At 39.0% G+C, this 27,983-nt stretch overlaps 2 protein-coding genes across 8 annotated transcripts in view; one reads left to right on the forward strand and one right to left on the reverse strand.

Annotated features, from left to right (window-relative positions):
* LOC134481998 (uncharacterized) overlaps positions 1 to 21,707 on the forward strand; it is a 93,376-nt gene extending 71,669 nt beyond the window's left edge. For both annotated transcript variants that reach the window (XM_063274818.1, XM_063274819.1), the window contains exon 2: positions 21,519 to 21,707. The gene's annotated coding sequence lies outside the window, so the exon portion shown is untranslated. The remainder of the gene's footprint in view (positions 1 to 21,518) is intronic.
* Positions 1 to 27,983, reverse strand: part of Diaph3 (diaphanous-related formin 3) — a 469,632-nt gene that overhangs the window by 184,978 nt on the left and 256,671 nt on the right. For 5 of the 6 annotated variants that reach the window (XM_063274159.1, NM_001305172.1, XM_063274162.1 and 2 more), the window contains 2 exons: positions 22,776 to 23,015; positions 5,614 to 5,743 (listed from right to left, as the gene is read on the reverse strand). In XM_063274159.1, coding sequence (XP_063130229.1) covers positions 5,614 to 5,743; positions 22,776 to 23,015 — 370 coding nt within the window. The remainder of the gene's footprint in view (positions 1 to 5,613; positions 5,744 to 22,775; positions 23,016 to 27,983) is intronic. The other variant, XM_063274163.1, reaches the window with a different exon arrangement.

Consider the following 27,983-nt stretch of genomic DNA (forward strand, 5'->3'; position numbering starts at 1 on the left):
AACACTTTACTCTTTCCATGGGAGAATAAAAACATAAAATGATCTATGTTTCTGCTCTGGTTACTTCCACTAGGTAACTCAAATTACTCCCAGCTATCATCAATTACATTCTTTAATTAAAATCACAATATTATATATGCAAAGCAGAAAGAAATATACATAGAAAAACTGGGGCAAAGAAAAACAGAAAAACGATCTTGGCATATGCCAGCAAAATTGAATAGATCCTACAGGAAAATCAAAGAGATGCCATTGGCCCAACTCTATCACTAAATGTGAGTGTTCACAAATACATGTACTAAGAATGCTTCATGCTTCGTTGTATATATATTCATTTAAGACTACTCAAAAAAGAATCCAAGAATATTTGTAATTATTTACAAGTGTGATAATTAGTAGTTTGTACAGGGACCTTTCCCATCTATAAATTATTCACTAGAGCTTTGTATATTGCATTTATAACTGCTCTGACATGCAATCTGATAAGACAAAAATAAACAATGTATGCTATTCTATAGGTAAAAGTCTCCAAACAAAGAAGAAAAAAAATCTTCACTGGGTAGAGCCACTGTCATAAACAAAACACTAGATGGCTTAATGCTAACTTTCTGTCTCACGGCTCTGGTGGTGTCAGCCTTGCTTTCTCTGAAGCCCCTCACCTCAGCTTGCAGAGGATCACCTTCTTATGTCATCATAGAGTCCACCTGTGCAGACAGCTGAGGGGAGGCTCATAACCTAGGATTCCCTCTTCCTATGGGGACAGCAGGTGGGTACAGTGCAGGACAATGTTTTCATTTGAAACAGAGAAATCACAGCCATAACCACACTCAAGTTCAAAACTAGCAGAGGAGAGGTGACGTATGAGATTATGAAAAGCACCATTCAGGCTCTAAAGCAGAAGTAGGTTTCCTGCCTCTTCCCTGACAATGCCATGAAGCCATTCTCTTCTATCACCACTTTCTATGATTAGGTCATTCTTCCATATGTACATCATAAATTAACAGAGTATCTTATCAAGTAAGCTCAAGTAGACAGAAATGCACAGTGGATTTCATTAAATTCTAATATCATACAATATGAAACATCGATTTAATTATTTATCTCACTTAAAATATAAAACTTCCAGTCTATAAATCAAATCCAAAACTTACTATTTTCAGTGAACACAGTGTTAGCTATGTTGGTAACTCTGCCCCGGGGCGGGGGGTGGGGGGATAGAAAATGACACTGAACAAATTATTAATACCAAATATCATAAACGTTTACGTGCCTTCTGATAACATTTGTCATTTAGAGGAGGCAACAGCTGAGAGTTCATGGCAGTCTTTAGAAAACCTGTATGCTGGCTACAGAAGATGAATGTGAACATTTCAGGCATGATGCAGTTTCCAGGTGGCAGCCACCTGGAAATTTAGTGTTCTAAGTGCTCACAGTAGGTGAATAAAAGATAAACATTTGGTATTTAGTAAGCTATTTATCAAAAAATGTTGGAAATTCATGAGGAACTAGAGAGTAGGAAATATATTTAGCAGGCAATTATTTGGGTCAGATAAAAGAATTACTAGTTAGAAGCATACTGATAGACTGAGGAGCAGAAAGAAGTATATTAAATAAGTGAAACAGAATCAAAGAAGACACATCAAGGAATCCTTTTAAGTAGTAAGAATACACACAGAAAAAATTAGAAGTGGGTTTTGGTGAACCCACTTGACAATCTACAGAAAGTTACTTCTTACAATAGACTTCTAAGAGCAAATTCCATTCCCAACACCTCCAAGAACTGTCCTGATCCAGAGGAATTTTAAAATAGTGGAGTAAGGATTCTAAGGACTCTGAAGTTATCCTTAAGGGAAAACGTCAAATACTGACATATTTCTATGAGGTTCCAACAAGCTCCAAAATGACCACCAAAGGCAGCATTGCCATCTTCCTGAAGGTCACTAATGGAGGGGAATCTAGACAGCACGCAGGCCTCAGCTTTCCCCTAGAACAGACTCGATAAGCAACATCGAATAGGTGGTCTGCACTGAGTTACTGAAGGCCTTACAGAGAACCACAAATAGGACGAAAGATGAATAAGTTTTCTCAAGCAAATAAGTTGGCAGGAGACAATAAAAGTGTAGTTTCTTATTGTGGCCAACAATGATCCTCACGCCGGTTGAGAAGCAGAAGAAAAGAGCAGAAGTTGTGGCAGGCACAGGTGTGGAGCTGAGATGAGAAGTCCGCAAAGTAAATCTGTACATTACTACAAATGATGGCTTTTAAGTCTTTGGGGATGGGAAAGACAACCTAGGAAAAGCTGGAGTGAGAAAAGAGAGACAAGAGCTCAATATATATGTAGAGATCACAAAAAAAGAGGAGAAAAGGGTGAGGGAGAAGACCGTTGGGATACATGCCAGAGGAGTGTTAATTGGCTAAACTCCAAGAAGACAGAGAACGAATACATTGGACCAATGACACCACATGATTTCTGATACAGTAGTCACTAAGCATAGCCTTGTTGAATAGACGAATGACCACTAGCATGAGACAATATGAATCAGAGAAATGACAAGGGGTGAAATGGCACGCTGTATGAGACAGTTAAAATGACTTCCAAACATAGGTTTAATTGTTATCTTATTACTTTAATCATGAGTCTAAGTGAGACAGCGTGGGTATGTGCCTGTGTAGGTCAGAAGAGAGCATGGCATCCACTGATGTTATAGTTACAGGGGGTTCAACTGCGCTATGGGATGCTGGAACAAAACCAGGGTTCTCTTCCAGGAGGATGTAACCACTAAGCCATTTTTCCGGCTTCACCTTCGTCTCATTTTAACCTATCTGCTCCCACACAAAAAAAATTTTGCCACTTCCTACATATTAATAATTATTCCCATTTTATAGATTTCTAGGAGCTGTAAACAAAACCTTCACAGACTAAATTAATTTTAATTATGTAGACAAGAAAAAATACTCAACCCTTAGAATTCCATAAAGCAAAAATATTACCATGGTATACAGAAATACAATAATGAACCAAAATATTTTCAGTGAAACGCAACAGAAATGCCATAAGCCATTATTTCTTAGGAAAGAAGCATCCTAATGAAGTAGATTTTTGAAAATTGTCAGTCGGGTAAGCTCATTAGTTGCAATGAAAGTTCCCCCTGCTGATCTACGAGTACCTAATGACCAGGATTTGTTATGGCTCAAAAACAAAGGTACTTTTTAATTCATGTGATGGCTCGCTGAGGATGTTTCAAAAGTGGAAACTTTAAATGATGATGTGTAAAAACACTCAATTCTCCAAAGCAAACACAGACTTACTTAATCTAAAACATTGCATTCACTCCTCTAATATTTCCTTCATTAATTGGATCCTATAATGAAAAGAAAATTACGCTTAACAATCATCTACACTATTAAAAACCATTATTCCAAATATGAAGTTTGCTGCTCCCAGTGAAACATATTAGCAGTATCTGCTGACCCCTACACATGCATGCCTTCCCTATAACAGATGGAAAGCAAACGCCCCAAGGCCCCTGAAAGCCCCCTGGAACAGTGAGAAGGAAAACAAACAGAAGAAGCAAATTACTAACTTGTAACTCTGCAAGTCTTTATGCAAGCTAAATAATTCTTAAAAGAACACAATGCCAGAATATTTATACAGAATTAAAAGCATAATCCAATGAGTCCAAATTAAGTTAGTATTCTAAATTTTAATTTACACCCAAAAATGTGCTAGAAAAACATGCTGAAAAGTTTTAAAAAGAAAAAGAAAATCAGGCATTGTAGTTCCTATTTGTAGTCCTAGCATTCTGGAAGCTAAAGCAGCAAATCTGCTTCAAGGTCAAGGCCAGGCTGGGTAGCAGAGTATCTTCAAAGTCAGTCTGGGTTACAGGGGAAGACCCCACTTCTATTTTCTCATGCCCCTAGAAGCATTTAACAACAATCATGAAACAACGAGGTGAGAAACATTACTATGTTATTTGAATCTTGACATGTCTGCACTGTGAATGCAGGGATAAGGGACCCCAATGCTTGAGGACATGCTGCATACAAATGAGTGATTAAGTAAGGGACTGGGGACTGGGAAGAAATTCCAAGTCATTGTCTAAAGGACGAACATTGATTCTTCCTAACTACACAATCATCTTTGCTCCCGGTAAAGAACCCTTCTGCATCTCAAGGGTTTTTGGGCCACATCTATACAGTACTATGTTATTTAAATTCAATATTCATCAAGAACATCAGAATTTCAATTTTACCTATCATGACATTTATTCATGTATTCCAAAAGTTCAAAAATCTCATGAAACTCATTTTCTTTGTCTTAGTACTTTAAGAACACTTTGTATATTACTAAGCTTATGGTAATGTTTCTTCCATTCATTTCCAAGTCTCTTGCTCGTATTACAATGTCCTAAAAAATAACAGGAGCCCTTACCTGTTCTCATTTATATCTAGACACATAAACGTGGATACCATTGACTACATGTCTACCTATTTACTTACCTATCCTGCATGGATATTTTCTTACGGCAAGGTCATTTAATGTGGCAGAGGGACAAGGAAAGTAATGTAGTGTCATTGCAAATGAGTAGTAAAAGGCCTAATGCTGCAATCAGGAACCCATGCTAACTGCTTACCAAGGCCATACAGAATACATCCTTCAAAGAAATTTACTTCTTAGGTAAAATTATGAAGAACATCTTATCCAATCACATTTCTCTTAGTATATAAACCACTAAAACTGCCACTTTACAGCAAAAGAACCTATTAACACACAGGGACTAATAAACATATTTAAGAAGAATTATCCTTCTTTAGGTTCTCAAATTCCAATATGAGAAAGAAGTAAAGAGCTCACCAAAACAGTGGTTTGATATTACTATCACTAGTGATCAATCCAAAAACCACAGCTATAACAAAATTGTAAATGTCTTATCTAAAACCTGTCTATTCATTGCTTATTGGGAGCCAAGTAGTTCTTTGGATTTAAAAATATTCATGTTGAATATAACTGAAAATTGCACATTTAAGATGGCCCAATTTTGAAATTTAAAACAGGTTAAAACTAAGTGTCAGCAAAAGGATCTCTCTGAACTCTTGCCAACCTTGTTTAAGACCACAGCAGGGTCTGAAGCCAAGATGGTAACTTATATATAAGGAACGATGAACTTATATCTAGTAGGGTCACAAAGGAAAGCTCCATTCCTTCAGATAAGATTTGAAACTTGGACAAAAGGAAGATACACATTTTGTTGTACAACAGTGCTCATAATGCCACTTGGTTCTTGTAAATGACATGGGATTAGGAAGCCCTGCCAAACTGCACCCAGTTGAGGAAACTGAGCAGGAGAGATCGGGGTGAGCTGGAGCCCAGGAAGGCTCATCTACAAAACAATGTTCTTATAACAACTCACTGTCAAACTGAGAAATTCATACTCCTAACGATAAACACGCCTACTCATAAAATAGCCCGAGATTTCTTTTCAAATAGTCACATTCCCTATGAAATCATTTCAACAAAGTAGACAATATGTACAAATGATAAGCATTGTTTTCTGTCTCTGAGAATAAAAGATCAAAACACTGACACAGATATTTATAAATAAAACCACAAACCTCGACTAGCTTTGTCTAAATGTGCCAAATCGTCCACGAAGGGAAGGATGTCTGGATGCTTTTCTTCACATACGTCGACCAGGAAATGGAGGAGGGTTGTTTTCTGGTCTGCCGATTTTGTGTCCTTCAGCTAAGTGAATGAGAGGGGGGAAACACAACATATGTTAATAATCTCCTGATTCAGGTAACCCCTACTCTGTGGATCAGAAGTTAGCTTGAACACCTGGTCCACTGTGAAAATATCTGAATGTCTTAGTACTTATTATTTGATATTGGTTTAAAAGTAACATTTGTAATACAGGAGAAATGACTCAAAAGCATTGTACTATGCAATTTTGTGGGGGGAATGAAGCGCTTAGGCAAGTAGAATAACCTATATACCAATACAACAGCAGACCTGAAGACAAGCTGGGCAGTTCATGCATTTGTTGCTTGGTACATAGTCACAGTCTACCTGTCCCACACTGTAGTTTGCAGAAGGTAGAAGGACAAAATACTGTTTCATCAAGTAGTCATTTCACTTTTTGAAAAGAAAAACAGGATACTCGGCCTGTTGTGACAGTCACTATAGTAAAAACATTCACAAAGAATATCTAGGAGACTATGATATCTGGGAGGAACCACTGAAATCAGGAAGCTGGATAGACTTAGGGAGGGGAGGATTAGGCAGAAGATCCTCAAGCACAGGGAGACAGAACGCATTTGTAAAATACTTCCTAGAGATGGACCTACCTGGCCCCCAAGGGTTGCCTTGCTGGAAGCTTGGCCTGAGGTTGTGATACTGGGAGGTGCAGGGATTTCTCCTCCGACCCCTTAGTTCTTACAAATGGATGGGATGAAACAGAGCGCATCCCAGCTCTGTTTCCTGTGACACGAGAACTGTGCCCACATATTCCCTATACTTAACATCTGTCATGATGCAACATCGCAAACAAGACTTTTAAGATGACGGCAGAAAGCAGGCCCTAGAACCTTCTGCTCTGTGAGGGAAAACCCTTTTTAAAAAGCTGTCACTGATCATATAGCAGTACAAAGCTGATAGGTACAAGGCTATAAATGAGAAAAAAGCTTGAGTAGATTGAGTAACTGCAAACTAAAAATGTATATATATTGGGGGGATAAATAAGGTCAACGGGAGGTATAAACCTGAAAACTGCAGAAAATAACCAAAAGCTGTACCATATAATGGCAGTAACTTTTCCATAAGCAATAGACGTGATTGAAGTGAGTGAGAGATGGCCACACGCACACGCACATTTAAAAACATCCTTGCAGTGGAGAGTGGGTAAAGTAGAGCAAAGGACATGAGAAGAATGGAGGCCAACTGTAAGGGAAGCGGCACTAACCCAGGAAGGAAAACCTGGCAGCCTGCACTGAGGGTGGACCTAGGATGGAGGTGTTAGACAGTGAGGGCCTGGGACTCAGCCGGCACTGCTCACGGAGACAGCACAGGAGTCGATGTTGGAGGGCCAGCTAGACAAGAAAACATTTTAGCTTTGAGTAAAATAAATAAAAGCTAGAAGGTTACAAAAGTACTAGGCAAATGGCAATATCCTGAAATGGTGAGCATTTACACAGAAGTGCGTCTGTATCAGCTCGCTTTCTGTCAGGAACATCCTGGCTTTATGTTCCTATTAACACTGAGAAGTTTTAAAATAGTTATCCCGTATACATACGTATGTTCTCCTGCTCTCTATATATAGAACATATACCAGATAATATGACACATATTAAACATATAAAACAATGAAGTAAATGAGCTTGTCCTCCCTAAGACGCAACTCTGACTTTTTCAGGGATGACATTATCCCTGGGAGAATGCTGTCAGACCTTGTAATAAAGCACCTGTCTGGGAAAAATTGTGGTTCCTTGTTTCCAGAATTAATGAGTTAACAAACTGGAATACAGATTGGGAGGAAATTTGAGAAAGTACAAACCAAAAAGAGGCACAGGCCTGAGCTGTCAGGGATTGACCAACGTGTGCCTGACTGGAACAGGAATGCAATCAGGAGGAAGGAGACGTGGTTACATTGAGTTGGATCTCTGAAGGGTTGACAGGGAGAATGGTATGGATTGTGATAAAAGACGTCCTGGCAGAAGTCTCTGCCACCAGAGTCCTCAACATAATACATACATATGTAAAGAACACCGCCAACAAACAAACCAGTCCTCTCATGTCAGAATGGAAGACAGAGCTGGAGATTTTAGTGTATGGGTGCAGGGCCATTCTGCTTACTTTCCAACAATTTCCCACTGTAGCCTGAGTCAGTGTGTGAGTGTGAGTATGAATATGTGTGTTTCATGGATGTCTTCCTTTTTCCTTATGGTTTTTAGTGTGTGTGTGTGTGTGTGTGTGTGTGTGTGTGTGTGTGTGTGTGTATGTGCCTATGTGTTATCTAACAAGACAGAACTGAGTTGGGTCACAGGTGGGAAGGACCTGACAAAACCGGTGTGTGTGGTGTATGTGGTATGTGGGGGGAGGGCAGGGAGGCTGTGATTGAATTGTAAAAAAAATTTTTAATAAAATAAATAAATATAAAACAAACAAAAATACCCAGCAGAAGTCATTACTGGGCAGTGGAAATCACAGCTTCCGTGTCATCAAAAATAAAGGAAAATGGACTGGAAAGCCCGGGCAAGTCATCTGACAGCCTCGCATGAATGCACATATGAAAGTCTCAAATAATATCCTGGACTGTTGAATAAGGAGCTCAAAGGGGAGCTCCTGGGCTGAGAATGTACTTCAATGGTAGAATCGTTGCTTAGTATATTTATAGCATAAGCATGCACGCGCATGCGCACACACACACACACACACACACACACGCACACGCACGCATGCACACACACTGACACACATCTCCACTTTTCAGCCTGCCCTCTGCCTTGGGCTCCAGTGGGCTCCTAGCTCCTGGAGCGGCCCCTAGCTACATAATTGCCCTGTTCCTGCACATCATGCTGGCCCACTGGCAGGCCCACTCCCAGCCGCTGCAGCACCATCTACCACAGGATGCCCCCAGTGACTCTGGTCAGAGCAGCCGGCCCAGCTCCCTGCAGCCCAAAGTCTCAAGCCTCCAAAGCCACCTAAGGCAACTCTCGATACTGGAGAAACTAGACCCTGAAAAGGAGAAGCTGGGCTCTTGGGTAGGGTATACTCTGGGCAGGAGAGAACACATGGAGCACATTTCTAGGAGCCTGGTGGCCTTCCTAGAATTCTGAGACATTGCTCTGTCAGCTGAGCCTCTATGGGAAGCCTGGCTCCCAGGCCCACTATTGTATGTGATGTATTTGATAGAAGCCTGGAGGACCTTGGCTATGGCTACGGGTAGCATCCAAGTGTGTTCTCCTGGTCTAGACACCCTTACTGTAGTCAAGTAGACCACACCACCTTCCATGTGGCCCCAGCTTAGTGGGCTGATGGATGTGCCACTGAAGAACTGGTGGTTTGGGGCTAGGTCAGTACCAATGAAGAATCAGGACTAAGCTCACTCCCTGTGAACTACTGTGTGTTTCCCTCTGTAATTACTTCATACTTGCGCACAGCAGGGGCTTCTGCTTTGGGTCTGGCCCTTCTCTAGGACTTGTCTTTTCTGATCAACCATTAAAAAAAATCTGAACTAGGTCTCAGTGATATTTGGCCAGTCAGCTCCCTTATAAAAAAAATCAAGGATCTGTTTCCATTTCAGGAAAGCCTGTCTTTAAACACAGGCTCCTCTACCCCAGCTGTCCTGAACCAGGTGGGCAACTGCTTCAAGGTTTTCTCTCACTCAGACTTCACCTAATAAAGTTCTGTGTGTGTGTGTGTGTGTGTGTGTGTGTGTGTGTGTGAGAGAGAGAGAGAGAGAGAGAGAGAGAGAGAGAGAGAGAGAGAGAAAAGCACAAACACTTCATAACATTCCGAAGAGTGTTTCAATAATCCATTTAAAGGCTCCATTTTCGTACAAATGCCACTCACATATATGGATGACCCTCTAATGGGAGGCATGCCCTTAATAAGTTAGTAACCTGGGTTGGGGATTTAGCTCAGTGGTAGAGCGCTTGCCTAGCAAGCGCAAGGCCCTGGGTTCAGTCCCCAGCTCCGAAAAAAAAGAAAAAAGAAAAAGTTAGTAGCCCAGGGTACATTATTAGACCTCAGTTTACACATAGGAAACATTATACAATGGAGCCAAATACTTAAAAAGAAACTTTAAGTTCACTTTCCAAACTCAGCAAGCAGACATGAGAATGGTTTCATAGTGGAATAGCAAAATCTAATCCAAACAAGTAGGATACAAATAAGGAAAGAAAAGAAATTCTCTGTTTAAAATTTGATTCTACACAGTTGAGTCAGTTGAAAATTTCCAGTACTTTGTGTTTAGACATAACCCACAAACCTTAATCTGATATATACCATCTTCATAACTCTGTTCCATTCACACTATCATTTTTAGAAGTTTTAGAGAGCTCAAACTCAGCAAACTTTCGTTTATTTGTGTGTTGCATAAAAACATAATCCAATTTAGAAAGTTGGTTTTGTACCTACACTCCATCCTTGCTCAGTGGTACAGTGACTACTTGGGCATGTTGTCCCTCCTGTGGACTCTGAGCCACCCACTGCTACCTCTGTCCTTCCAGACTGTATTTCTCTCATGAGAAACTGATTGGAATCCAGTGAGGAACCTGATGCGGAGACAGGTCATTCACCTCTATAATTTGCAGGGGCTTAATAAAGTTTTCCACAAATTCTTTTGACATAGCTAATCATCCAGTAACCACTAGAATTAATATTTTAAGAAATCTATGATAAAACTATAATCCTCTGGACCAATCTCAAGGTTTATCCATGATTGGTAAAAATAAAGATTTCAGGTTCTAGGATACAAAATACAGTAGAATAAATGCCAAGTGTTTATATGAAACATTGCTTGCTTTGGGGCAATGCAACGCTAACACACCAAAGGAAGGCAATGTTTTCATGGGTCAGCATACCAAAATCAACTGATCAGCAAGCCACCGAGTGGGAGAAATCTAGTATCAGACAGGATGGCCACTGAATACTAAGAAAAAGCCCAAGCCAATCATCTCCTCTCAACTATTACTTGGTAATTTTATGACTTATAACAAAATAATCACTAAACACTTCCAGACTGATTTGAAACTAACTTAGTAAATGAATAAGGTGCTAAGAGGCACCTGTTGGGCTTCCCAGGTCCTGCCTAAGTGACTGTTCTCTCTCACTAATCACCTCAAGGCACAAAATGTAAAGTGAAGCTTTAAAGAAAACACAAAAGTATAACAAAGCACATTTAGAAAGATCTTATCTACCTCTGCTCGGAATTTTAAATTTTTGACAAACATTAACAAATGATACATTCTGTTTTTAGTAACCACTTTGTAATCAGTGATTGAGTTACAAGTAAAAAGAAATTCGAGAGACAGTGCTAATTTTGTTGAAACAAAAAATAACTTAAGCACACTCTGTAATGCTATTTCTTGGAAAGAAAATGAAATTTCATTCGGAATCTTGTTCATATTAAAATAGCTTATTTAAATCTTAACAGACATTTCTTGACAGGATTTCCTTCTGTATGATTGTCAAGAGACTTCTCTGACAGATAATAATCATCACTGTTAAACAGAATTCCTTATTCATGGATTGTTTCTTTAACATACATTAAATGCGGCATAAATGTCAAATAAACAAAAAGATGGATGGAGTTTCTCTAACCACTTTGTTCATTCCAGAGAAAATAATGTTAAAAGCAGGCCCCATAATAAATCATGGCCTGCTTGTCAATCTAAAGTAGAACTCCCTTGCAGTGCCAAGGCAAGGTTTTGGAACATTTTAAAGGTACTCAACACAAATTTGGATGGCATTTAAAGAATATTCTATTGTTTTAGTGACGGGGGGGGGGGGAGTTCTAAGATCCAAACCACATATTTTCTTAAAGATCTTAATTAAAAAAAAAAACCCTATAGCCGCTTATGCGCTGAATAAAATGTATTAGGAATGTTACACCAACATCTCCTCTGGCCATAATACTGCTAATACGTAAATGGCCATCAAGACTGCAGTGTCCAGACCTTGGTGAATGCTTAAAGGACAACCGAAGTCCTAACCTTGGAATGATACACTAAACAATCTAGAAGGACATAGTATTAATGTAGGGGACAATAGCGTGAATTAATATTTGTTAATTATTCTGAGGCATGAACCAGGCAAACCATACAGCACTTAATCAGTCCTGGGTAGCAAGCGTCCGCCAGCATATGTGAAGGGAGTCAGTATTATGGCCATTATTTATGGGACAAAACAAACTCAGAGAGACTGAGTGTCTTATGCAAATCATTCGTTGTCCCTAGAGAGCATGACTGGTGCATATGCGTGTGTTTGAGTCTCAGCCACTGTAAAATACTGTGGTTCTAACAACATGCTTTAAAACGCAGTGGATGGAAACAATAGCAAAACAACAAAAGAACATCAAAAAAAAGCTGAACGGTACTATGTTCCTTTAATTCTAGCACTTAGAGCTCTGTAAGCAGACACCCTGGCCTAGGTCATTCCTAGCTACACAAGTATGCTCTTAGTTCAGCTGCTTTATTTCCAAATGAAAAACAACAACAGCTATTACAAAGCCCCGTAGTTCACATGACATTAAATAAACTAGTGTTTATGGTTTTGTAACAGACAGTCTGCTAATACAATTCAGTCATCTGTGTGGGAGGAAAAGATAGTCGCAATTTTAAAGCAGACATATAGGACCTTATTTTAATTTCCTATTTTGCTTCTTGTCCTCTGTGAAATAAAGTTTGTTGGGGATGGATGAAATAGCCTCATGAAAAATGAATTCCATGTGAAGAAGACCGAGGAAAGACAGTTACCACATTCCTCCAGAACTTCAAAAACTCAAACAGCGGAACAAGTTCAGTGGTGAACTATACTAGTATATAACAGTAACTATTTTCTAATATAATGTATTATATAGATATATGAATTACTGTGTTGATGCTGTTTTTTTGTTAAACATGAATTCTCCAATATGAATTGTGAAAGTATCCTTACGGGTAATTTAAAGCATTTAAAAAATGTACTGGAGTCTAATATTGTCTAAACAAAGCTACATCTTAAAAGTTTAAAAGTATCCATCTTTTATTCTAACTGTATTAAATTAAATGCTTACAAAATAATCAAAATCATCAATAATAAATGGAATAAAGAACTCAATTTTAAATTAAAATCAGTTTCAAGGTTTACATTAACAGATAAGTTTTCAATTTAAAAAATAAATTCCCCACACCCTTGACTCATGGATTCTATCAGCACTTCCCATAAATATGGTACACTATTATAAACTATGTGCCAACATTTATATCTCTTGCTAACTGGGAAAATACTTACTTTAGCCATACACATTTACTTCCGTAATGATGCATTTTCATAAACAAAGTATTTTATAACTATTAATACAATATCTTTTAAAAAGTAATAGTTTTTTAAATTTAAAAATATGCTATCCTCTGTTCATCCTGTCCTTCTTCCCTGTCCTTAGAAACCCCATAACCATTCCTTTCTCCTGTTCATGTAACTTTATTTTTACAGAATGCTACACTTAGAAGCACAGAGCACAAGGACTTCTAAGACTGGTTTCTTTCATTTAATGCTAATTATGACTTAAGAAATAACATGTATGTATGAATGCATATATGTATAATGATGCACAACATTGAACAGTACGAGACCTGTTAGTCAAGCCACTCACCTACTCAAGAACACCTTGTTTCCTGCCGTGTTTGGGAATCATAAACAAGACTCTGTACACATTTGCATATAGGCTTTGGTGTGGACGTGATTTCAAATTCTGTGGGTAAATACTTATGACTGTGATTACTAATTTGTAAGATATATTATATAGACCTGTACAGAGGTAAAGCACATGTTTAATACAAGACCTATGAAAGGCAGAGGCAGAGTGATTTCCGAGTTCAAGGCCAACCTGGTCTACAGAGGGGTTTCCAGAACAGGCAGGACTACACAGAAACTAATGTCTCGGGGGAAAAAAATACACATGCATGCAAGCACGCATGCACGCAAGCACACACGCACGTGCGTACAACTTGCTGGCAATTTTGTTCAAGGGTTTAGGAGGGTCATCACCCCTTCCTCCGTGTGTGTGTGTGTGTGTGTGTGTGTGTGTGTGTGTGTGTGTGTGCATGTACTGACACATATGTATATAATAGTTTTCCAAAGTGAGTGTACCACTTTTGACTTCCACTAGCAATGCCTAAGGTTTCCTCCCCAGTATCCGGTGTTATAATTCTTTGGTTTTAGCCGTTATAGTAGGTACATAGCAGTATCTTGTAATTCTAATTGACAGGTTTAGCGACATGTTATTTGGCACAAGAGGGTGGCAGAAAAACTCTACTTCTATTTTCTTCAGGTCCCATGTAATTCTGACAATTAATTTAGCATAAGACATACAAATAGGAAAATACATAGACATCACATGGCCCAAGTCCTCATAGTGAATTCAAGAAGGTAAGGTCAGTTATTTATATGCGGCCTATATGTGTTTCCAGTGGACTGAAACAGTGTCTCTGGGAAGCCTGGGACTCTCACAAGGCTAAGCACAAGCAACTTAGAAGACTTAGGATGGAAATGGAGGACGGAGGAAGGGACCGGAGCTGAGGAGAATAAATGGGGGTGAGAAGGGAAAGAGGGGATTAGAGAGCAGAAGAAGCAGGGGAGGAAGTGAAAGGAGGAAGGGATGATGACCCAAATAAGCCCTCTACAAAACTGCCAACAAGTCGTGCAGAGAATTCCAGGGATGTGGCTTTCATGAGACATCACCCCAGTTCTAGACTGGGGGGCTTTAGAACGGTGCTGCCTACTAATCCAATCACACCCCCCACTCTGCGGCTACCTGGGGTACAACTGTGTCTGTGGTGTGCTGCCGGTGCCCTACCCCAGTGAAGAGAGATGTCCTTATATCTGCAGTGGGCTGCAAAGAAACAGGCCAATGATGAGGGCAGGTTCCAAACACTAGCTATTAACAAGGGCTGTGGAGAAATGTCTCTACCTCACACCCTTGAAGAAGATGGCCTAGAATCTTTGTTGTAAGTAGGTCAATGTTCATGTGAGAAATTCTTCTGATTTTTAAGAGACAACACAGAGGTCTAAGTTGTCCTTTCATAACTAATTTAGTTTTGTTTTTGACTAAAATATGAATATGCTAGAATGTCACATTTTAACAACTTCAGTACCATTTCAATTACTTATTTGGTGGCTGTACATGGTCTATGACATACGATCTATTTATATCATTGGGTCATACCTTAACTGAGTTGTTCCCCATTGCTAAGATTGTAAATTCTTGGGCTGGAAAGATGGCTCAGTGCTTAAGAGCACTGACTGCTCTTCCAGAGGTCCTGAGTTCAAATCCCAGCAACCACATGGTGGCTCACAACCATCTGTAATGGGATCCGATGCCCTCTTCTGGTGTGTCTAAAGATAGCTACACTGTGTACTCTTGTAGATCGTGGCTTACATTTTTTCTTTTTTAATTAATTTTTTTATTCATTATTACACTCCAGATTTTACTCACCTCAGGTTCAACCCTCGAGGGTTCCACATCCCAAACCTCCTCCCCAACTCCCTCTCTGTCCCCCACCCATCTCCACATGAATATCCCCACTCTATCCATCCCACCCGACCTCTAATCTTCCTGGGGCCTCCAGTCTCCTGAGGGTTAAGTGCATCTTCTCTGACTGAACCCAGACCAGGAGTCCTCTGCTGTATATGTGTTGAAAGCCTTCTCTCAGCTGGTGTATGCTGCCTTCTTGGTGATCCAGTGTCTAAGAGATCTCAGGGGTCCAGGTTCTTTGAGACTACTGATCCTCCTACAGGATTGCCTTTGTCTTTAGCTTCCTCTAGCTTTTCCCAATTTAACTAGATGGGTCAGCACCTTCTGGTTGTTGACTGGGTGAACATTTCTTAGGTGGTTGACAGCCTGTCAGGATTTCTCTATTGAGAATTCTTGGTTTAGCACTCTCACCTATTTTTATTATGGATATTTGATTCTCTGGAGTCTAATTTCTTGGATTCTTTGTATACATTTGTGGCTTACATTTTAATTCTATTAAATGTTTATCACAAACAAATTTTAATTAACTTTACATCTTCAAAATGTTATATTGTAAAAACGTTTTTACTGTTATACAGCAAAGGTTCTTGCTAAGCCCAAAGCCACAGAGATTTGCTTATTATTCTATATTAAATGCTTCAATTTTCATTGTATTATAAATTTTGAGTTGAATTTGTGAGAGAGCTGAGGGCAGTATCTTTTTTTCTTCTAGCATGGAAATATTTAGATACTCGAGGTGGCTTTTACTCTTCCTTTGATTGTTATTTCTGTGTGTTTCTGGGCAACTCTGTACATTGTATTTTATTTTGCCATATTTAATACTAATCAAAATATTTTGATTATAGCAGCACTAAACTGAGATGAGGTCAGGCAGTATCAGACTTTTCTTTAGTTTTGCGTCAGCTATTTGAGTTTATATGGCTCCCCAGAATGGAATCGCTTTTACAGTATGCATTAGGTACCTTGCTAGACTTTGACTGCAGCACTATTTTGAACCTGTATGACAAGCTGGAAAGGAGTGGTAACACAGGGACTCCCTGTCTGTGAACATGGGACAGTTTATGCTTGTCCACAAGCACCCAGTTCCTGTCTGTTACATATGGTGATATGTGGGGCTCCTGTGGATGTCTGTTATCATCCTGAGGTAGGCCTCCTTGAAGGTCACTTAGTAAGTTTCACTCTGAGTGCATTTTGTCAACTACTATTGGTGTGTAAGATCACAGTGACTCGGTTCTTGAGCTGGTGAATACAATGAGTTGCACTGATTTTCAGTGTTGAGCCAGAGTAGCCTCATGCAACTAGTCAGTATTCTCCGTGCTTGCACTAGATGAGAGTCAGGAGAGACTGCTGGCCTGAGTTTTAATTTAAATATTTGCTACAATTAAACTATTGAAACTTCCTAAACCGTGTCTTTCATCCTGTAAATAGTTAATAATTATTGACTATATTACTTTGATAAAGGCTTTGAGACTTACTTTACTCTTTGATGTTGTGACACATTTATATTGCCATTACAGAATGGGTCCATTTCATCGAGATTAGGAAGTATATACATTAAATTCTTTTGTTATCCATGGGCTCAATAATGCTTATTCATCTCATGTTCACATGGAAGAAAATAAGCTTACTTATTTTCTTCACCCTTTCTCTAGGTTGGCTAAAATTTTATTAATATCACTTTCTTTTTAAGGTATCAAAATTTTGGTTATGTTGATTTTTCTGTATGAATTTATTTTTTTCTGTTGACCTCATATTACATGCAGTTTCTTACATATTCATACATAAGATTTAGAGTGTAAAATAATATACCATCTGATATATACATGTAAGACTGAAATATCCCTTAAATGTTATTTTCATTATGCTCAACAAAGTGTAATAAATTTATTTTCATTTAAGAAAGGTCAATCCCACTATACCCTCCCAATGTTGATATGTGAGTTCTACCTATGAATATATTTCATCAGCATATTCTACATGTGCCTTAAGAATAAAATTGATAAAACTATTACCAGTGGATAATAACGTTTGCGTATTTGCTGACACTCCCACCTCAAATGTTCAAGCAATAAAAAATCTTGGAATATGAAAGAAAGGTTTGCAAAAAGCTTCTCAGAGTTTTGGGAATGGGGTATCTTTTGAATTTTCATTTAGAAAATGTAAAGGTAGGGCTGAATGGAATCAGGTGAGGTAGAATTGAACTTGCTTGCTAGTTCTGGTGTCAGTCTGTCTGTCTGTACATGTCTGTAAAGGGATGGTTTTGAGGATAACACTAGGGGTGGCTAGCTGAGGGAACATAAGCTTTGGGAAGCAGAAAAGTGCGTCTGAAGGCAGAGATGTTCGCCAATGGGCTGTGCCCAAGCAATGAAACACTCGCATACTTTATTAGAAGAATGGTCCTAATTTACAAGGCACTGTATCGACTGCAATAAAACACAGGGGTAAGGAGGGATACTTCTTGGTAAATCAAACTAAACATTTTTTGGTGAAATGCTACAGATTAAGGCATTAATAAACTCAAAAGGGGATCAACATTCCAAACTTTCCCACAGCACTGCTGTGATTTAATTGGCTATATGTAAAATAAGAATGGCATTTGTTCTTTGCGAGTCTTTGGCCCATAGTTGCTGTACTTTCAAAGGGTGCCAACATGCACTGCTATGATTCTGCCAATGTGAAGAAAACTAAAAATCCTTCTAAAACCCTGAATGCAGATGGAACAATGGGTTTGTTTGGCAGAGACCTTCCTTAAAAATAGCTTCAGAGGAAATGAAAAAGTGACACATGAAAGTCAAAATTTCACACACAGAAATCGACAGTCCTAACCAGTGTAACTATGACAGATATGCAAAATTCAAAGCGCCCGGGGTAGGCCGTAGCACTTAACTCTCCATGCCTTGACTAAAATGCTACCTGTGGGAAGCAAGGCTTTGCACAGTGACTCAGGACCCTGGCCTTGCATTCCACGCACTCTTTCTGGAATTCACATTCTCTTCGAAACTCTCCCTGTTCAGCGACTGCTCGGTTGGCAGGGTGGAAGAGCAGCAGCTTTAGGGATTGTTTTCGCCTCTGTGCCTTAAGTTGTTTCCCTGTGTTTTTGTTTTGCTGTTGATCGGTTTGCCTTTCCTCCTGTTTGTTTGTTGGTGACGTAGACGTCCAGACCATCAGTCGGGGATTTCCCACTTGGAATACATAAGCCTTGCAGAAGAGCCAGAATGAGTCCGCATGTGGGCTGTGCACGACTGTCACCAGTGGAGCCATTTTAAAATGCCACACCAAACACTCAGAATTAGGGGAGCTGGCGAGGACGACAATGCATTAGCGGTATTTAAAGGGTACACCATGTTGCAAATCAAGAAATATGACTTAAGTAGGAGATGCTCACAATTTTAAAGGCTGCTCACTACAGTCAATTAGACATTAAAGAAAATGGAGATTGGATGCTTTCAGTTTAAATCATCCCCATCACAGATTTAGTGAAGTTCTTTTACTTTAGGAGAGCTTAGGCTAAGAAAAGAAGTATCCAGAAGGTCATGTAAAAGATTCTGCACTAGAAAAAGAAACTCAGACCAAGTCTACCTGCCTGCCCTGAAGGTGGGTACCTTCCTTCTCACGCCCACCCAGGCCTACACAACACTGTTGTGCTTGCTTTTGTCATTTTAACAGTGAACATTCCACTCTTTAGACACAGACCACCAGAAATTCCCTACAAGATATAAAGCCGATGAAGTGGAATCAACAGTGTATTTTTCCAAAAAACAAAACAAAAACTGGTTATTTCAATATAGGAAGTCACTTAGTTTAATAATCTAGAACAAAAATCTACAGCATCCTCTAATATTGATTAGGATTTATTATTCAGAAATCACACATCTCATTAGATATTGGCAAACATTATTAAACACATGTCAGTACCACTGTGTGCAGATTTGAACCATCTGTTTCTTAAAATTACAAGTCAAAATTATGTCATATATTATAATATAATGCTCAACTTTTATAATCAGGTCAATTCATGCATTAGCTAGAATGCTAATTTAATTGAAAATAAAACATTTTAGGCCAGGCTGGTAAGTTCTCATAAGGAAACATTCTCATCACTAAAGGGATAGAAATTTTACAGGTAAGCATTTTGGTCAGACAAACATCTACCATTTATATGATGGTTTTCTAAGGAAATGGATTTATATTTTGCTATTAGCAGGACGGGTAGGGGTGTGTGTGTGTGTGTGTGTGTGTGTGTGTGTGTGTGTGTGTGTGATATGTATATGAGTACAGAAAATTGCCTTCTGCCAACTTTGAGTTGAAGTGCAAAGCATTACAACTTTCGGACAATTTCACAAGCAACAAACAGTTCCTCATTTCCATTCCACATCTTATCCTTGAGAAGTCAACACAAGGTGCTCATCACAACCATAAGTAAACCAGGAACAATATTGTCACTGAAAACTACATTTGAAAACACTTCTTATAGAGTGTCCTACTAATTTACTAGGCCCAGAATTATATTATTATTATTTTATTTTATTATTTTATTATTTTATATTATTATTATATAATTTACACATATTCAGATCTAGAATGTTAAAAGCCATATAATTACTCAGCATGTTGAAGAGACTAAAACCTTTCTTGGCTTTATCCTGTCAAGTAAATAAAGAGCTCCCCATGCGGGTCTTATCAAGAAAGCAAATGCTTTATATTCGGAGGGAAAATTTAATCACAACTGTCAAAGATCAAGCTGCTACTTCTGATAACAAACGTGCTAAGATAGCATCTTATTCAATACATGCTTTCATCTTGACACGCAGGCTAATAAAAGTGAAGGTGTAGTATTTATTTAGCCTCTTGTACAACAGAAATCTCCAAAGAATGATGATCCAAAATGCCCAGTACCAATGCATGAACACAGACAACTTTTCATCCAAGGACAGATTAACTGGTTTACAGAGCAATTGCCGTAAAACAATAACAGTGTGCACTGTTTTTGTGTAGATTTAAAAATCACTATGCATCTATGGCTGTAGCTCAAGGAGAGAGGGTCTGTTTTCCATTACAGAATAAACAAGACCCACTGCACTACAGTAAAGCAGCAACCTGGTTGACTCTTCAGCTAGTCACTGTGCCAGCCTCATTAGCCTCTGCCACACCATTCATCCGAGTCTCCGTTCACACCTCCTTCAGAAGGAAGTATGAAGGAGAAAAGCTGGCCCATGTTTGGTATGTGAAACTACACTACTAAGGTGAGACACCTAAAGTAGAAGTGACACTGTGTGCCAACGAGCAAACCACAGTAGTTATCTAGGTGTAGCACTGAGTTCTCCAGTGCCCTCCCTGTCATCTTCTTTGGCCCCCTTCATTTTGAAGTCTAACTTGCCAACTTCTCCTTCAGCCTCCTCGTCCCCAGACCCTGTGGATGCCTCTTAGGCTATGGAACTGTTCACTAGCCTCAATCTATTATATGGTTCCACTCCACACTGCAAAGCTGCTACCTTAGCTTGGAGCTCTATCATCCTAACTGTTAGTGATAACTGTGGAGCAGACATCCAGACATTTTGCTAAGTGTTCTGATAAGACAGCTTAAAGAAGCTTCCCTTTAAGATAGCGGGGTATCTTATTTTGATCACAAAGGAGGAAAACAATAGCCAGTTCCTTTTTGAACTAACACTGCAAGCATGTCGAGCATCTGCTAGGTGGTTAAAGCACAAATAGAGAACTTGTCTTTGCCCCCTTCCCTTTTCTCTACCACAACATCTTTCCTATCTTTCCCCTTATGTTGATGTCATAAGTGAGGTACTACATGTCAGCCAGTCACCAAATTTCTGGCACTATAAATGTCACTCCTCTTCCCAGTAAGACTTACTGCAGTGGTGGGAATGGGCTGAAAATATAACATGAACATACATTCATTTGCATTGCAAATGTAGTAAATATGACTAAGGAAAGAAAATAACAGCATAGTTCAGTTTAAACCTGAATTAGCAAATTTAAGTTAGCAATATATCCTCAATATATCCTCAACTAGACAGTATGGCCTCAACGTCTCTGTCTGCTAATAGACTTATGCTCCTGAACATATCACCATACAGCCTGGCTTACGGAACTAATGTATCTTTAGAAAAACCACTACTGCAGGGCATGGCAATTAGAGACCTTTACTGACTTCCTACCTCAGTCTTATCTCCCCCAAATCCTGTCGTATGAAAAATGCAAAATACTAGACTAGTATGTACCCACACATGTCATACAATAAGCATCATAACAACCTCTTTCTCTTCCTTACAGTTGTTTCTAGGAAATACGTACACCCTTCAAGAGTCGGCATTTCCTTTCTTCTCTGAGTACATAGCCACTACCATCGTCCTGCTGAGCTAGTATCTCCGGTCTAACATCACTGCCCGTAGGATTTTCTAAACAGCGCCATTAAAGCACTGAATTATAATATGAATAAGTAAATAAAAAGAAGCAAACAAATATAATTGTGGTTTACCTATAGAAAATAAGAGTTCCACCACGCCTAACATGTTAGGGTAAACCACACATCATAGGATTTTACCCTGAGTCGGCACTAAAGCCTTGGGTCTGTGTTGCAGGAAAAGTGTTACCTACAGCAGAGAATGCAACCAAAGACAGAAAGCTGTGGCGACAAAGGCAGGAAAATAAAAGAGGAAGAGAAAAATTCAATGAAGCACTGATGTCTACGAAGGCCTGGGAGTCAGGACAACAGTGTGAGGTGACTGCAAAGCTACCATGTAGACGGCCACTGAGCAACAGCAAAAGCTGAAAAAGATTTAGACTTTCACATTTGTTACCAAGCTAGAGATAGTAAAAACTAAATCCCTTAGCTAGAGTGTGAATGCTACAAGGATTCTTGCAATGTGTAACTGAGAATAATTTGTGGCAAGCAGATCACTAAAGCATTATTACAATGGCACACAACCCAGGAAAGTGGTCTGCTGTACAAAACACTGAATGCGTTTGCTACAAGGAAATTCAAGCTGACAGAAACCAGGAAAAATAAAGAATTATTTAAACTCACACAGTTTTCACAATAGTTTCAACTCATCAATGAGTTCTGAAATGAGTAATCCTAATATTTTTCCTTTCATAAATAAAGAAATCTTATTTGTCTTTTTTTCTGCATATACAAAACATCAAAGAAATATTTAAATAGTTAAAAATCAAAAAATCCAACAGTCCTAAGCCATAAACTAGATGATGGTACCTGAACTAAATAAATATAAAGCTTAAATAATGTTTTGATGTTCTATTTCACTGGTTTGAGAAAGCATAGGTTTAGGATATAATTTAGTTATTAAACAAAATCCTTCAGTTGGACGTGCAGATCAGAGAAAATTAATATTTGGATTTAGTTCAGAGGTTGAGTACATTAGCTCAGTTCACTCTAGGTTTGAGTTCATGGTTCATTTCAAGTTCTTGATAATGAGCCCATCGCAATAAAAATATTTAAATAATGTAATCAGGGCTGACATTTAGAAGTAAGTGTTCAGGCAAATATGTGTTTTAAAAAAACAAACTCACTTTACAGAGAGAGCTAAGGTCAAATCCGAAGGTTTGAGCATTCCGGGAGCCAGCATTCATGTAGTTTCCCATTAGCAACACAAGTTCCAGCAACTTGCTAAAGCTTTTGCTCTTCTTGATCTCCTCGCAGGCAGTACTGACAGCCATGATGTCAGGGTTGATGTTGTTCACCTGCTCTTCAAATTGAAGCTTAAAGAGAATAGCAGTGAGCCGTGGCCGGAGTCTCTTCACATTGCTCATCTGATTGAAAAGAAAATAGCAGATTTCCTTTAAAATGCATGGTATACTTCAGCACTGTACCTCGGCAAGTAATCTGGGATGATTTATTGGTATGACAGTACGGAAGAAGCAATATGTCCCCTGAAACTGATGGCAGGAAGAGGAAAGCTGCTTGTTTCTGTAAGGAATCCAGCCATCCTTCAAAAACAAAATTAAAAATTCAGATGTGCAATGAAAAGAGAGCTTTAATGAAAGAGTGAAGTTTAATTAAGCAATCAAATAAACATTAAAACAAAAGCCAAAGTTTTAAGAAATATAACAGCATACACAGGAAACAGACTACAAAGCAGGCACCGCATCACTAAATAATCTTTGTTCAATACTGAAATATACTGGGTCATGTATAAAACATATTCAGAAAGGTCTAAAAATGGTTTGTTTGCCTCAAATAGCAATTGCTGTCCTCAGAAGCCCTGCTGACTAACAGTATCTGTTAGATAGAGGAAGAGTAAATAGGTCCCAATTTGCACTAAATTGACTTTCTTCAGAAACACAGAAAGTAGAATGACTCCTGACACATACTAAATTAGCAGAATCAGAGGTAGGAAACATGGGCGTAGCAAGAGACAGAGTAGCACAAAGCCACAGGGCTGTCACATGCCAAGGTAACTAGGGAGACTTGGTTTTGCTGCTGAGGATACAGAAGGCTCAATGGCGAGAAAGAACAAAGGCCCGTTCATCCTAAGTTCACGCCCTTTATTCTAGTTCGTGAAGCAAAAATCCACTTAGGTAGAGCTCAAAACCTACATCGGTTTGACGGCTTCCTTGATGAAATACATTAGCAACAGGAGACCTTGGTAAGCTAATGGAGCAGCGATAGTAAGCCTGTTGAAGTTGTTCAAGCAACCATCAAAGGAATTTTGAGACGAGCGCAGATAACGGTGAGCATACACCAGGGTTAAGAGGGCTGGAGAGATGGCTCAGCGGTTAAGAGCACTGACTGCTTTTCCAGAGGTCCTGAGTTCAAGTCCCAGCAACCACATGGTGGCTCACAACGATCTGTAATGGGATCCAATGCCCTCTTACATTGTACTCATATACATGAAATAAATAAATATATAAAAAACAAAGAATGATGAAAAAAAAAAGAGATGAAGGTGCATGTCCAAGATCCTAAGGAAAGGGTGAAATAGAATGTTAAATGAAGCTTGTAGAACAGATATAATAAAAGTCAGGATGGTTCAAGGAAATGAAATATGCACAGAACGATGTCATTTAAATTAATTGTTATTTAAAATAAATAGGACTGGAGTCCTACTTATTTTTTGAATGCATGAATTGTCTATGAATGAATATCTTCTGATGAGGCGAATGCTCATCAACAGTAACATACATGGTAATTCATCTGCACTCGTGTGACACATCATGTGTGCGCAGTGCAAAAAGCAAGCTTCGAAGAGCCAAACTAGAGCATCTCGTAAAAACTCACTCTACGGTCCCGATAAATATTTTCCCTTTCCTTGGTTTCAAAGAACGTATGCAACTTCTGTCTAGAGAAAAAGAAAACAGAAAGCACCTTCATCTACAACAGAATAAAAAGGAAGTAGACTCAACAAAGTATTTTTAATGTACTTTAGAGGTTAAGCAATACAAAATTATAGAATGAGAACGGGTCACTATATTAGAACTTTAATTCCTATAGTGCATAAATTGATCCTTTTAGATCTCTATCACAAAAAAAGTAGGGATAAATTGTGATTACCCCTCATAATCTCATTTGTCTAGAATTAAAATACACTGAATGACCCCAAACAGATTAATTTTCCTGGATTATTGTTCAATCCTTAAACACCCACATTCCCTGGCAGTGCGGATGCTACTTATTAAATGTAATACCTTTAGGATGGGGAAGAACAAAGAAGAGCACTAAAATGTAGGGCATGTGATCATGGCCACTCAAAGGTGGCATCAAGCCCATGACAACTCTGGTTCACACTGGCCCCCACTCATGATTATGGAGTCCAGTGCAGTCACAGTTTTCTCGTTGCCCGAGCAATGTAATGCTGAGGTATTACAAAATATGATAATCGCAGCATAGATTAATGTACTATTTATGCACAAAGAGGAAGGGGAAAGAAAGGCTGGTTAACTGACTACATTATACCACCCCAAAATATGTTAAAATTTTCCTTCTGACAAGCTAACCATATGTAGCCAACATAAAGTAATTAATTTTCCTAGAGAAACATAACCCAGATTTGTATGACTAATGAGTGTATCTGGCACCAAGGACAGGTACTGTGAAGAGAAAGTCTATGATGTAATGCAGAACGGAGTTCTGCATGTGCACGAAAACCCTGACAAAGCAAAGTCACAGGAAGTAACCTACAGAACAGTGGCTGCGAGGAGGACCTTTGTTTTCATTAGCTTTCTGCTTCCTATTGCTCTCCCCTGTAAACTTGGATAAACCCATATTTGGCTGCTACTAGATTTCCTATCTGAAAAAAATTACTGAGCTGAAATGGGAACTTCAGAGGTCAACCTAGGCTCCGTGGTAGCCAAGAATGACAAGGATTCCCTAGGCCAAGTGGATTCCTAGTTTAATGATGGGGACCACCTCAGGGCAATGGTCCACGGTCTTGAGATTTACAACAATCATAAGATTTGAAATGAACAGTTGCTTCTCCAGGCACACTAAAATTTAAAAAGGGTAACAGTGGAAGAATATCTCTATAAACTTGAAAAGCCTTTCTGCTCCTCACCAGCTCCCATTTTTACCAAGACTGAGGAGTTGCGTCCTGTTCTTAGGAAGCTCTCAGTCAGCTGCATGTGGAACAGGAAAGCTGGGTGCTAGACTAGCACCCAGAGAGGCAGTAGGAAGCCTTGGAGGTGACAAAAGGGGAGAAACAGAACAGGAGTCAGGAGCAATAGGAAAACTGGACTGCAAGCTAAATTATAATCAGAAAATCAGGGCAGAAAAGCTATGATTTCATTTCACAATTAAGATATAGTTTTTGTAGTATAATCTCAAGATACCCAAATCTATCATACTGATTTATAATCTGAACATTAAGCTAAAAATTAAAAAGTGTTTTGATCTTAGACTTATTTTTTAAAAACGTTTTAAAAAAGATTTATTGTTTATTTTATGTGTGTGAGAGTTGTACCTTCTTATCTGCACCATGTACCTGCAGTGCACACAGGAGCCAGGAGAGGGAGTCAGATCCCTGGCAACAACAGTCAGATGGTTATCCAGCACCATGAGAAATAAACCCAGGCTCTCTGGGAAAGCAGCCAGTTAACGGAACACTAAGCTCTCTCCCTATCACAGCAGTCCTACTACTGAAGGCAGAACAACACAGTTGATGCCACTATTCATAGAGAACAACACAGAAGACGCAAGTTCAAGAACAAAAAAAGTAACTTTTACTTCAAAATTTTGTTTCTTGGGCACACACAGGAGCAGTGGTGTAAGGAAACACAAAAGCCAATGAAGACATGAGAATAGACTAGATCCATTGTACCCTGGGAGAGGAACTGAAGTCCTAGTTACTGTTCTTGGGGCCACTGCTTCTCATTTAGTATTGTCTCAAACAGCAGAAGAGGTAACATCCCATAATTTCATTACAGGGTAATTTTATCCACTATTCCATAAAGAAAAACTAAATCAATTTTTATTTTTTATAACAACTCTGTACTACCATTCAATACAGTTCTTGTTATAGTGTCTTTTATTATAGTCAGGAGTTGCACTTATTAAAAACTGGAGGAATTTTTCTCCTTCTCTACTTTGCAGAATTTATGTGGTCTTAACTCAAAAGAAGTTTGAGTGATTAGTATCCTTGTCAATATTCTCTAAAGCCCTAAAACTAACCAGTGACATTTCTATCACTGCAGTAACTTATTGACTGAGAAGATGGCAGGTCCAATCCTAGCTGCCCTAATGCTCCAGATACATGCCTGGTAAACAGATCACTATAAGGAAGGGTGGAACAGACAGTGTATGCGTAGACTTGTCTAAGAGCAAAGTCGTCCATTGTCTGTGGGAGAGGGATGATAAGCAATGGCGTGGATGGGAACTGCATTGTAGCTTCTGAAAGGCAAGGACAGTACTTTGAGAGAGTGCTGGCTGGGATCTAACAGGAGTAAAGGCATTAAAAGAAAGTTTTAAACTCAGTCTTTCTAATTATGTGGAAAAAATTGTCTATCTTCCACTGTTAGCAGGCCAATATGTTCGTGATCTCCAGAAAACTCGGGGGAAAGAAGTTAATTTCATTTAGAGAAAAACTGAAAGGGGGTGGGGGGGGGGAACCTATCCATGTGGCTTATGTCTGGGTAGTACTCAGAATATCAAAGATGTTTTTAAAATAAATGTGGCCTTATGATATTAAAGCTGTTATGCTAAAATTATTTAAGAAAACTAAACAACAGCAAAGTACATATGGTATAATTTTTACATGCTTCATAGAAGCAAAGCAATGCCAAGACTTGTACATTTATACTCTGTATAAATCTGCCTTCAGTTTCACTGACTCCTCTGCTTGCTCCAATATACTATTAAACCTATGAATTAAAATTTTCAATTTAGTTATTGAACTTTTCAGTTCAAGCATTCCCATATGGTACATTTTGAGTCACTTCATTTCTTTGCAAATATTTCTTAATTAAGGATCATTTTCATTTCCCCTGTCTGCCCCTTTCGCTCACCCATCCCCAGATCTACACTATGCTTATAGAAGTGCAATCCATAGTTGAAACAATTTGGAAAGCAATTTGTTTTGCCATTTTTCTTAACAATTTGTCTAGCTTTCTTACTCCTCAAATTTTAAGTTCTGTGTTCAATGTCATAAGTGCAAACCTGTACCCATGCCAAGTCCCACGGCCTCCCTTTGAAGATTACGGGTTCTTCCTTCAGCAGGCAAACCAGGCACGGAGTGATCACCTAGGCTGGCATGGGCTTCCTTCCATCCCTGCTGTGCTTGAGAAGCT

This window comes from Rattus norvegicus, chromosome 15 (genome assembly GCF_036323735.1).
Source record: "Rattus norvegicus strain BN/NHsdMcwi chromosome 15, GRCr8, whole genome shotgun sequence".
NCBI lineage: Eukaryota > Metazoa > Chordata > Mammalia > Rodentia > Muridae > Rattus > Rattus norvegicus.